Genomic DNA, 13,519 nt, shown 5'->3' with positions numbered 1-13,519 from the left:
AATATAATTTATGTAACTCTTTATGGAATTTTTAAAAAACAAATATTTTAAGAAGTAATGAAAACAATAATGCTGTGTAGGGGGAACAACTGAACTCAAAATATTTTTTCACTACGCAGCATCCTGAAAGCAATCTTGTAGTTAGTTATCTCATACTGAATTTATTTCCTTCACTTCTTACTTACACCTAGAAGTGTCACATTATGTAAGTGACTTTGGGTTAATTATACTTAACTGCAATAGTGTTCCTGAGGCATATAATTTTTAAAATGGAGAAATATTCCATACAGTAGTTAAACATTTTCTTTCACTTATGTCAGTTTCTTAGATGATTTAAATCCTATATTTTTAAGTTAATCTGTATTGGTGATGTTTTCGTAAATCGTATTGTTAAAGTATCTTCCAAGGATTGCAGTTTTAAGATTACTCAAGAAAAATAGCACAACCTTATTAAAACCTTTTAAATTCAAAATTTATGCATCAGCAATTTTCTTCTCCAATATATCTGTGCACATTTAATTTTTGAACCATGGTGTCCTTTCCCCAAGACTGAAAACAGGCTTAACACAATCACCTTTTAAATAATGATTCAGGATTTTTTTTTATTCATTTAAATTTCAGTATCATTACAGAAAATGTTATGGTACAGAGTTGTTTAACATTAGTTTTTATTTCTTATTTAATTTCCACATGAATGCTGGTAACACTAATATCTGTACAAGATCAGTCTTTGATTTTTTTTTTAAAGATTTTAATTCTGTACATTTTAAATGTATTGGTTAAAAAGGCTGTCAGCACTTAAGGAAGCAATTTTTTTGTTTGTTTAAACAAAAGGTATCCAGTTACTGCCCAATAGTACTGAGCTGGGTGGCTGCTGGGATGACAGGTATCCCTGAACGCGCAGCAAGGAGGAAAACCTTGGGGCTTGATCGGGTTCCCAGGGCAGCCACTCTGCTTTTGGCACTGTGCACATCAACACGAGATACGATAAAGAACAAGCAGAAGCTCTCGGTGAAGCAGTTATGAAGCATACTAATAAGGGAAAATCCAAGTGTTGTCTACACTAGTATAAATAAGCAGACAGCCTTGTTTTAAGAGCATAAGTAGTTGAATCTTAAAGATGAGAAAAAACACAAGTTCTGCAGGCACCTACCGCTGTCTACTAAAAGCTACTGCTATTGGAACTAGCATTGAACACACAAAGCAATTGCAAGAAATGAAAAAGTTGCTTTGATATAATCAGAATAAATTCTTTTAAGATTTGTTTTTGAAGTTTTTTTAAAAGGTATTTATTTAAATCCATTTGAAATATAGTTCAAGGTGTTTATACTGATCAACTTTTATCCAATTCAGAAAAACTAGCTGTGCCGTTGCATATTACAGGATACAGTCAATGATATGTGGACATGCATCAAAACTTTTCTCCTGCTGGTAACATCATAGTCTTCCAATGACCATGACGTCAACCACCTCTCCCTTATGAAGTTCCACATACTGCTCTGTCTTTGGAGGTAGCATCAACAGTCCATTGGCACTGCGCATACTCATCAGACGACTGCTCATCTGATTCCCTATAGAAAGCAAAAAAGATTCATTAGCTGGGTAAATGCCATAGGCCAAGAAATGCATTGTCAGTCTTTCTCCCAAAATTCTTACAGCGCAATCTTAAATAATGATTTTCCTTTTAAATTATCATCTGAAAACTGCACACTGGCCATGAATACGATAAACCCAAAAGCTGATTGTGGTTAATGCAGTCCTTTTTTACTACAACTCTGCAGCATAGAGTTTATTAGTGACCGGATCCAGTATTCTTTCTCATCACAGCCTCCTAGATTTGATAGGAAACCAAAGCACAACGCATAACGTAACTATTTCTCTCCTTTTAGGGATATGCATTTTTTTTATTTTGTAGGCAGCATATAAATGTTACTGGTAGCTACTGAGAAACTTACATTGTTTTATTTTGGTAACCCAAAATGGATTAGGTTTCATGATTTTGTCTATTGAAAGCTAAACTGATACTTATCTTTTCATCTTGCGGTAATACATTCCAAGGATTAATTATAGTAATTATATTACAGAATTTAATATTATATTACAGAATTTAAATAAAGATGGTGAGTAATAACATTTGAAGTTGTTATAATAAAATAAATGGAATGACATTTCTAAAATAATATCACAATAAACATTTAGATATTTATCCGATTTATTTCTAGGATGCACTGGTGATAATCTGACTTGCATTGGGCAACACATGTTCAGTTTGTCAAGGCGCAGCTCTTCTCTTTTCGCAATATAGTAATGTTACTGCAAAATCATCTCTTCATCATTTCCAATTAAGGACTTTTCAGCTAGGTTTTTTCTTGAGAGACACTTGGAAAAATTAAGGAAGCAAAACACAATTAAACTATTTTTCTTTTGCATGGGAATATAGGAAACTTGCTTATTGAATCAGACCATTGGTCTGTCTTGCCTAATGCTGTCAGTGCTAATGGACTTTTCTAGGATATTATGAGGATTCTTTTCAATTAATGCCAGATGACACTGGGGTTGAATCTGAGAACTTTTGCAAAACGTGTGTTCCATGCTGAACCATGCATCCTTTAAGTACAAACTCATTTAAAAGTATTCAAGGGTTGATGCTTAAAGTGCCATTTTCTTATGATAAATGATCCATTACAGTAATTATATCACAATTTCACATGCTCCTAACAAGACAACTTTCCAGAGAAGAACTAGCAGCAGTCTTTTAGACTGCAAAACAGATTCCATAAATGTACAGAGAATAATTTATAATGTTCTATGGTGGAAGAGGCCCAATTAAAGCTTTAAAAGTTTTACTGCATTGTTTGAGACTTTTAATCCTTCTGAAAAATCATCTAATATAAATATGGGTGGAGAAGATCAATATCTACAGTAAGTCTGGCAATTGAACATGCACACGTAATCGATCTTATTTGAAGTTGCATTCTATACATACAAACGTACATTTCCAGTGTATATACCATATTCAGTGTATAAATTACAAACTTAGCATTTTTATTTCAGAGGAGGCATTGGGGGGAAGGTTAAAGCTATAAGGAAGCAAAACACTTGAACTTATTTCTGTGAGATTCCTACTGTATGGTAAGGCTATGCAAAATCATTCAATGAGATGCTTTGCTTGTGGGAAAAATGCCCCCCTGCATCTACTCCCTAACTTTGTAAAGCAGCCAGGCTGAACATTTGACTGCCTGTTGGATGGCCTCAAGGAATGGATCCTGAAAGATGTTTTATTCAGAAGCTAAGGATCTTGTTGAATTATTTGCAATACCCCATCAATAGTGATTGGAAAAGGAAAATATAGGATGATAATGATAATTTATTAAACGTGTGTGCTACCCGACTCTCAGTGACTCTGGGCAGCTCACAATGTTATATGATGGCCAGCAATACAGGTTATAGTACAGATAGTCCTCAACACAACAGTTCAGTGACCATTCAAAATTACAACAGCACTGAAAAAAGTGACATGACCGTTTTTCACACAACCATTGTAGCATCCCTATAGTCATGTGACCAAAATGTGGATGCTTGGCAACTATGACGATTGCAGTGTTCTGGTATCGTGATCATCTTTTGCAACCTATTGACAAGCAAAGTCAATGGAGAAGCCAGATTCATTTAACAATCGGGTTACTAACTTATCAACTGCACTGTTTCACATAACAACTGTGACAAGGTTATAAAATGGGGCAAGCCTCACTTAACAATTGTCTCTTACAACAAATTTTGGGCTCAATTGTGGATGAAGACTACCTGTAGTAGGAGAGACAGTGCCATCTTAAGAATAACAGCATATTCTTGTAATTTACTTGTTTTACAGCATGAAAACCTGGACATCTAAGAAAAACATGGGTCTGTGAAATGTTTTCTTTTACAAAGAGAAAAATAATTGAGTTATACTTAAAAGGCAGAATCTGACTGTCTTGGCTTGGAAAATCAATAGGTCGGGCCTGGTTAGTACTTGGAGGTAAAATCTCAAGCCTGAAAACTATTCTGTAAGGAGGCACAAGCAAGCCGTTTCTATGGTTCTGCCAAGTAAGCTACAGGTACATGCCCATGAAATCAACAATTGGCCTTTACTCAAGAGAGACTTTACATGATCTTCAGAATAAACTGTTACAGAAAGCAAGATTCTAATGAACGTGAACTTACTGTGATCAAGCTGTGTGCTGTTTTGCATCACTTTTGTTCCTCCCCTGTTTAACTCATTTGGAAAAGTCTGTCTAGTATTTTGCACATAGCAGGCCTTGTTGCTTTTCTTACAAGCCAGATTCAAACACCAATGCTTATTCTTTTTATAGTCCTTGAATTGTTTCAGAACAAAAAGTCAAGAGCACCAGAAAGCAATGATAAGCAAACTGTTCTACATTTTCTTACAAGTCATGGTACCAAGAAGAGATAAAAAAAGAAGCAAATGAGTATATTGTATTTCTGCCATCCTGAATTATCACTATGTATTGCTCTTTCTTTGGACAATTTTGAATAACATTTTTTAAAAAAATGAAGAGCAATGCACAAGGATAACCCGGGAGGGCAGAAAATGTGTATACACATTTCCTTCTTCTTTACCTCATCTTGGTATACATTGAAGGGTTTGTATAAAGTTGCACACAGCAAGTTAAGCTTGCTTTAGTTTTCAAAACGAACATTTTTCCCAATTAAATAAAGAATCCAGATGCAAAATTAAAATACCTGTTTCATTCCCTAGCAGACAGCTGGTTCATGAATTTTTGTATCATGAAGTATCAATTTTGTTACTTAGTACTTAAAGAAAATGATGTTCCTGACAGTTAAGTAAATCTTTCAATTTTATATACATATATGTTCTCTCCCCCAAACCTAGATATTTTCTATATACAATGAAATATTTCATGTCAAGACTTCAAAAGGCAAATAGAAGACACTAAATCTAAACTGCATCAATTATACAGTATAATTATATATGCTATGACATGTAATGGAGACTGAAACAATCAGAAGAAGTTAATGTTTCTTGCTTATTTTATAACTTGGTGAGATTCATGAGCTTAATTTAAAGCAAGAAAGGATAAAGGGTGGGGAGGGAAATTCCTTAACTGTCACATGTTTGGTTTATGATTTCAAATATTACATGTTATTCAAAATTAGAGAAGATACCAATCATTTGTGTTTCGTTATTTTATGTTTCAAACTTATGAACTCAACAAAAACTGCCAAAGAGGTTGTAAGCTGTAAAACTTTAGAAAGAGGTTGTAAGCACGAACCTGTACTTTGTGCCCAAGGCAGTGGTTCTTGGTGATGCCAAGTCAGTATGCACCGATGGTATTCTGGACGAGGGTCCAATTTTACATCACATGATAACTGTAGAAAACATACAAATTGAAAACAGTGACATTAAGAAATTTAAAACGCCCCTCTCCAAGGGCCCATATTTAGCTCACAGATTCAAATAACATGTACAAAATAAAGAGATTAATTTGATTAGAGTAGACCAAATACATGTACGTGGGTTTTGCCCCAAACCCTTTCCCCCCAAAATATTGTTGCAAATGCAACTTGTGACATTCCAAACCAAGCAAAGTTTTGAGGGAGAAAGGCAATGGAGTAAATAAATTTCCATTAACAAAGCTATTAAATATTTAGCTATGATTAGTAAAAAAAAAGCTATGCAATCTGAAATAGTACATAAAACTGATAATTGTACAATACAGAGACAAGGAATTTAGGAAGATTATAAGGTATTGGAACAAATGAAAAGTTTTTCTGTCTCCCAAAAATGTGGAAAAATTTCAGTATTTTTTTGTGAAATTTGGATTTGTAGGAGCTGTATAAATCTTTATATAAACTAAGTTCAAATTGCAATGCTATTATCACTTTGCAAACCAAATATATTTACAGTGCTGATTTTTGTAAGGAAAGTTAGATAGTTTTTGAAAGGGTTGTTGGTGAGGAAACAGCTGTCCATTACTGACATTCCTTGGGCAAGAAACTGTTCAGGAGGAGCTGTTCTTTGCTTTTTATCAGCTGTTCTTGGCTCATAGGGATTTTAATCTTCCTTCTGGCTTAAAGAGAGAAGACTAGGAGGGGCAGGAAGGGAACCTCACTTTAAGTCTATGTAAAATTCACTAATGCCTCAGTTGGACTTGAAAATGTTGTCTAATAATGATTTGGAGGTGTAGAGATTAGTTGCATGACCAAGACTTATCTGTGCATTTCTTTCCCTAGAAGCAAATTATTCCTCATATCCTTATCCTACTAACAAAATATGAGCACCCATATTCTATTACAAATAATACAAAAGCAATCAATAGTAATACCAATGTTTTATTGATCAAATACTATCCATCCTCAATAGTTATGATTCATCTTAAAACTCATTTCTGTAATGCTTTCTCTTTTTTACAATACTTCACCTGAATTCTTTGAACTCTAGGCTATTTAAAGGTTATTTCTTCAGCTCTGAGATACTAATGCAACTAAGCAGAGCACCTCAAAAACTCACCTTTTATTTGAAAACTCTTACCCTGGCTTTTATAATAGTTGGACGAGGATCCAGAATTCCTTGCATCTTCCTCAGTGCTGGGACAACAAAAAGATTGCAGGTAACAACTGCTGACACAGGGTTCCCTAAAGATCAAGAAACAGTTATTTCATAAATTACTTGAGAATTGTTTCAAGAATAAGAACATTTACTTTGGAACCAAATTGTGCTTTGTAGCAAGAGTCTTTTAAAACTTTTAAAGGAATATTTGATGAACTGAGGAGCAAGAATGATTAATAACATAGTCAATTAAAAACACTTTTGGTTCAGAAAAATAAGAGCATTGTGATTGTTACATATGGAAGAAATAATGCATAACTAAGATATTTGCAGTATGGAACATGAAGATTTGGAACATTTGGTTTAAAATTCATTTGGAATATATGAGCATGAATAAAGAGATTTAGAATGTAATATACCTTACCTGGGAGCGCGAAGATGATTTTTCTTACCCCATCAATATCCAAGGTTGCAAAGGTTGTAGGTAACCTAGGAAGTGTTGCCAATTGTTAAAATTATGAACTAAATCCTTTATCAATTTTGTCAATAACATTTCATATTTTTTTATTGCCTCAGTTTTGCTATCATCAACATCCCTGGAAAATGCAATGGTTCTCATAAAATTCTACACAGGAAATAAAAACGTGAATTAATAGTACTTCACAATTCCATCATTTTTCCCATTAGAAGGCCAGATTTTTAGCTAGTAAAATCCACCAAATTGGCAATATCTTGTTTATTGTATGATTTTTTTTCAAGATGAATTCTTCTGTTAACTAAATTGTACATCTAGACAACTAATTTCATTTGTAAACCAATTATTTACCAGATGATTAGAGTGTATTAATAATAATGTTCCAAACTGCTTGTTTGTCCTCCAACTTCATTTTCCAGTGTTTAAGAATTATATTCCATTGTTCAATGAGATGCAATTAAAATTCCAAAGATGAAGCACTTTCAAAGTATTTTACCTTATTTGTTTTTTGTTTTTAAAATAAAGTGCAGCTCTATAATTTGGAAATAAATCAATGGGATGAACTCACAAAAACAATTTACTACAAAGGGATTTAGTTTTCAGTGATTTTCATATGCACAATTAAGAGAGATTTATTATAGATGAAAAATAATTGGAACTGAAAAACAAAAGGGATCTGAAAATGAATTGTGTACACACAATGAACATGTGATTGTTTAAATGTATAAACTTTTGCTGGGGTTTGAAACAAAAGAACAAATTAAAGAGTACATGATAAAATGGGCTAAGAATTTTAGTTTGGACTAATGGGAGAGTATGTGGTGGAAAGAGCTGAAATCCACATTGTGTTACAATTTAAGATAGAATTTTTACAAAACGATGTACTGTTGGTATATGATATCAGAAAAAATAACTAAGATGTATAAAGGTACTTCTTATCAATGTTGGAACTGTGGAAAACATAAAGGATAATTTTACCATGCATGGTGGACTTGTGAAAAAGCAAAAAGGTATTGGATACTAATATATGTAATGATACAAAGTATTCTAAATATTAACCATTCAGATGAAGTAAGAAATGTTAGTGCTAGGACTTACGGACAACTAACAAATTAGAAAAGATCTATGGAGGATTGGCTTTGTATGTAGTAACTGCAGTGAGAATACTATATGCACAAAGATGGAAAAATACTGAAATACCCACGATGGAGGAATGGATTGTAAAGATGATAGAATGGCAAAATTGACCTGTTTGATCAGAGCTAAGATAGCGAATATTTTTATTAAAGACTGAAAATTTCCTATGGACATCTTGCTGAAAATAAAAAGAAATGAATTGGTGATTTATGGATCTGCTGATTAAAAAAGGTTGATTATGGGAAGAAGAGAATAATGAGGAAATTTTAATGAAGAAGAAGAGTGTAAGTTTGTAACTACTGCACAGAAGATCAGAAACCATTTCTTTATATTTTTTTTGTATTTCTTTTCACACTTTTCTTAATTTTTCACTTCACTAAAATTATTTCTTTAAAAAGAAATAAGTCAACGGGAGCATCTTATCCTATGTACATGATTAAGATAACAGTCTGACTTACTAAATAATGAAATTATACACTGCTGTAATTAAAATATGGGTCTGCTTATTTTATGTTATTCAATATCTATACCACCCAGCTTAATCAATGACTATTTTAGTAGCATCCATTAATTTTCTCCTCTAACGGTTATTTTATTTAGTGATTTCCAATCATCTCTAAAAATCACTGCATGTGTATAAGCACTAGAAAACGAAGTTATAAAATATTTGAGGAATCCCTGAAATGTCAATTTATATGAATTAGTAAATCATAATACCTGATAAGCCTAAGTGTGTAAGAAAAATAGAAGAGTGAGAAGCTGGAGATAATGTAAGAGGAGGAGAAGAAATTATCTTTTTCCACAACTAAACAGGTTATTATATTTAAAACAAATATATGCAATGCAAAGGATATTTTGAAAAGAAAAGAAAATGACACCTTTGCACTACTGTATAATTCTAAAATGCTCCTTTCTTGGGCTGAGGCCACAAATATTTGCCTTAATTTAAGAACACAACCCCCCTATATTCAGGTCAGATATCATTCCTCTCAAGGGTGTATAGTCCAGACATCAGATACTTTCATATCATCAATCATCTGAATGTTTTAATGTATGGAAACAATGGGGGAGTCCAATCCTTCCTGCGTCTTGTTTTGTTAAATCTGATTCCAGACTGAAGTTTGTTTCTCCCATGATAAATTTTGATCTTCCTTTGCCCCTTTCAGTTTTTCCTATTGTTCATCATCTAATATAGGCCAAAGGCATCTTGATAAACTTTCGGTATTTACAATATTTACCTAAAAGATAACTCTGAATTTAAAATGATCCCGCAAAGAAAAATAGATAATTTTTTTTAGAAACATAAGCACATATCAATTCTCTCACTTTGCCAACCTCTGATTGCCAACTCATTGAAACCAGTTGAGGTTATGCTTTTTCTTGTATGTATGTATGTATGTATGTATGTATGTATATGTATGTACAATATATGTATGTATGTATGTATGTATGTATATGTATATGTATATGTATATGTATATATGCATGTTTGGATGGATGGATTTACCTTAACTGAATCATTGTTCATTAAAATGAATTGGCTGTAAAAATATCTTGTTTACAAAGCTGACTGATCCCTGTCTGTATATACCAATCATTCTTTCAATTAAACAATTCCCAGTCTCAGAAAAACAAATAAATGCATCTCTTCCCACTGCTTTCTTTTGGTGTGAACAGCAAAAAAGAAGCAAGACATGCTGCACATGGAAACAGAAATGAATGAAAAAAAGAAGGGGGCACAAAATTAAATGAAGATGAACTGAGCTGACCACATAGGGAAAGAATGAGAAAGCCTTGTTGAGGTATTAAAAATGCTGAGCAGGCAGGAAGTCCTCTCAAACAATCTAAGTTAATATTCAAAAGCATCCATGCTTTTTAACAAGGAGGTCCAGTCTGACTGGTACTACTTCTTCATTCTTTTGTTTTCAACAGGTTCTTCTATCTTAACAGGAAATGTTAAATGTTCTTTTGCACCATTTACAGTGAATTATATCAAGATATCTTACTAGTAATTAGCATGATTATTTAGCAGCACCTGTAGTGGAATAATTTTGGAGAAAAGGGGGCAATGTAATATTTCTTATTAGAACACACTTTCTTGGGTTATTAGGCAAAGCATTAAGCTCTCAATATTGTCCAGATTATATGCAAGACTAATGCTACAAAAGAAATATTACTTACCCTGGTTTCATAAAAACCCTGCCAAAATGAATCTGGGCATGAAGATCAATATCCAGCACCTGTTTAAGATAGTCCTATTTGGAAAAAAGAACCAAAAAAGGGATTCTAAGGTATTAATTAAGATATTTGTAAGATGAACCGTCATCCAGTCCTAGAAAGCTAAGCAGGCATAGATCAAAGACATAGATAATATATTTATTTCAAGAATAGGCAACCAGAATTTGCAGGCTAAGATAATACACTTGTAAATCCAAATTTCAAACCATCTATGCAAAAGATCACATCAAATATATAATAAATGCTGTTTTCTCTATAGTTTGGGAGAGGGCAAAGTATTAGAAAGGTTTTTTAATTAAAAAACAACCTCACCAACTTCCCAATTTTGATTTTCATTCCACCCAATAGTTCTTTCAACCCTACCAATTGGGTTTTCAAATGCTTGCAGATCTTGGCAAAAATAGGTTGCACATCCCAGTTTATTGAATTTTTATATCATTTCCTCAGATGGTGTTAAATAACAACATGAAAGAGCATCACAAAAGTGTAATTCTGCATAGATGGTGAAATGCTATTGTTCCTTTATGAAGAGGAGTATCAATTGCTTAGATGTTTCAGAATATTCAGCATATCTGAATCTTTTATTTTGAAGTTTATCCAACATACTGTTTGTCTAACAAAGAATGGCAGATAACATCGCCATCCAGAGCTTTTAGACTTTGCACAGATGTTGATAGTGTTTGAAGCAGGAAAGACTGCGTTGAATTTGGCATTAGCAGCACTCTATACCTGCCAGATGCTCCTTAAAGAAGCCACATCTTTCCCTGAGCTTGTAGATACCTCCATGGGCTCAGAAAAGTTTGCATTTGAGATAAGGAGATGGCAATAAGCTGTCCTGTAAGGAGCAATCAATGAGAAGACAAAGGGTACCCATGCTGAGTCTGAATACTGGGTAGCTCTACAAGATTGCTCTCTTTTTGATGGCCTTAATATCAGGTCCTTAAGTTCCATTTTGGTGCCTGAAGATTCGCCTAGGCCAGTGATGGCTAATCTTTTCCACATCGTGTGCCAAAAAATGTACGCATGTGTGTGCGCACTTGTGTGCCTGCACCCATGATGCAATGCACATGAGACCCCCCCCATCCCCCATGCATGTGCACACAACCCGTGTGCTCATCACGTGCCTCGGTTTATGCACGCGCAATCCCCATGCCGTGCCTCTGCGCATGTGTGCACAAACCCCCATGCATCGTGTGTCTCTGTGCATGTGCGCACAAACCCACCATGCCACATGCCTCTGCATGCACACAAGACCCCTGTGCGCCCTGCCCCATGTGCATGCATATGCGCCTCCCGCACGTGCATCTCCCCCCGTGCTTGCATGGCAGATACCCGACAATCAGCTGGCTGGTGGGGGCGCGTGCGCATGCACAGTTGGGCTCTTCCGGGGAACCTCTTGCATGCCGGCAGAAATGGCTCTGCATGCACTTCCAGCATGCATGCCATAGGTTTGCCATCACGGCCCTGGGCTATTACTTATTTCTTAAAGAGTTTTCATCCCATTACTTTATTTTAAAGTTCAACCATCTGCTTTGATCCAATACCATCCATCATACATACCTTTTCTCCCATTGACACCCCCCCTGATGTGATGATGACATCAGCACGGCTGATTCCTTCATTCAAGGCATTAAGTAAATCATCTGGGCTGTAGGATGACAATATGAAAATAGATTAATGGTAACATATGTGTAGATTTTTATGTACTTCAAAGGAAGAGGTACAAAAATTACAACTTTGATTTTCATCAGCAGGAAGAATATAAATTTCAAGAGCAAGACAACCGAGAAATCATAATAGGAGGCACAGAATTACTGGGAATATTAATTGAATGCAGAAGAGATTTCACTGGCCTGCAATAAGCTATTTCAGGCTGACTCTCAAGAGGGAAATATAGCCACTTCAAGGTTACACTACCATAAATTAGATTGATGGGATACAGCAGAAAGTTAAGCAGCAGCCAGAAAAGGAGGAAAAAAACAAATAATATTTTTTTAGAAATAAAAATTTGGTCAACAAAAATCTCAGAATTCATAGAGAGCCCATGAAATGAGATAAATCCATGATATTTGTGGCTTCTCATTCCTACTCCGGAGCTGTTACTAGGTGCAAGTATTATTATGCAAGAGTTATTCCTGAAGTTCTTATTTATGGCTACAGATTGGTTTTATCAGCACCTGACAAGATCCAATCCACAGCAAAGAATCTGCTGCTGATCTACTAAATCTCATAGCCCTATTTTTTTCTCGCTTGTTACTCTTCAAACATTACTCTTAAACTTAATATATAAATTCAACTCACTGTAATAGGACCAATAAACCTGAAGAACTGTTCTGGATATAATACATACTAAAGCAGCTAATTAACACTAAGCCCTGCATTATGGAGGGCCCCTTTAAGCAGACAATTTTTTATGTTCAGCCTTATGCACTGCGTAGCTGCCTTTTTTCTGCCATAACTGTGCCAAGTCTTTTCATTATGAGATGGATGGCAAATAAAATAAATAAATAAATAAATTCCGTTAGAACAGTTTTATTCTTGCCATGTTAGTATAAAAGCAACAAAGAAAGCGAAAAAAAATATCTGTTATCCTGGTAAAAAATATGCTGAGATTCCACAATTTAACATTTTAATTCTTATCATAGCACCACTGGGAGCACTGGATTAAAGTAGGATTTGCTTTTGCTGTTCTTATAATTAAACACATTTCCTTGAGAATAAGCACAATTTGATACAAAGAAAATAATATTTTCTTTTAATGTTATGGGCATTAAATAAATGAGCCCATTTCATCGTTTAGATTAAATCCATGTGAACTTTTTTTTAAAATAAAAATTCAGTGAAAATAGGTGTGTCCTTCCATTAAAAAATGCAGGAACTAATGCTGACCTTATTTGCCACTGCCCCATCGTAAGCAATCCTCTGGGTGGTCATTTGTCCCTCCTCCTGAATTACTGGGATGCCAAGATCCAGATCAATAGTCTCGACCTTTTCTTCATTCCATACATCAGAGGTCTCCAACCTCTGTTGAAGTCCACAAGTCTTAAAGTTGCCAAGGTTGGAGACCTCTGCCATACATAATTTCAGGCTTCTTCTAT

General features: G+C 34.5%; 1 protein-coding gene across 44 annotated transcripts in view; it reads right to left on the bottom strand.

The window, feature by feature from the left end:
• Window positions 1–575: 575 nt before the first annotated feature.
• Window positions 576–13,519, bottom strand: part of GPHN (gephyrin) — a 224,934-nt gene continuing 211,990 nt past the window's right edge. For all 44 annotated transcript variants that reach the window (XM_026708419.2, XM_026708427.2, XM_087921648.1 and 41 more), the window contains 6 exons: window positions 11,982–12,069; window positions 10,365–10,438; window positions 6,996–7,060; window positions 6,554–6,657; window positions 5,295–5,391; window positions 576–1,571 (listed from right to left, as the gene is read on the bottom strand). In XM_026708419.2, coding sequence (XP_026564204.1) covers window positions 1,438–1,571; window positions 5,295–5,391; window positions 6,554–6,657; window positions 6,996–7,060; window positions 10,365–10,438; window positions 11,982–12,069 — 562 coding nt within the window. In that variant the 3' untranslated portion in view covers window positions 576–1,437. The remainder of the gene's footprint in view (window positions 1,572–5,294; window positions 5,392–6,553; window positions 6,658–6,995; window positions 7,061–10,364; window positions 10,439–11,981; window positions 12,070–13,519) is intronic.

This window comes from Pseudonaja textilis, chromosome 1 (assembly GCF_049901715.1).
Source record: "Pseudonaja textilis isolate UNSWEBS1 chromosome 1, rPseTex1.2, whole genome shotgun sequence".
NCBI lineage: Eukaryota > Metazoa > Chordata > Lepidosauria > Squamata > Elapidae > Pseudonaja > Pseudonaja textilis.
The sequence above is the reverse complement of the archived record's forward strand: the minus strand, read 5'-3'. Positions and strand labels throughout refer to the sequence as shown.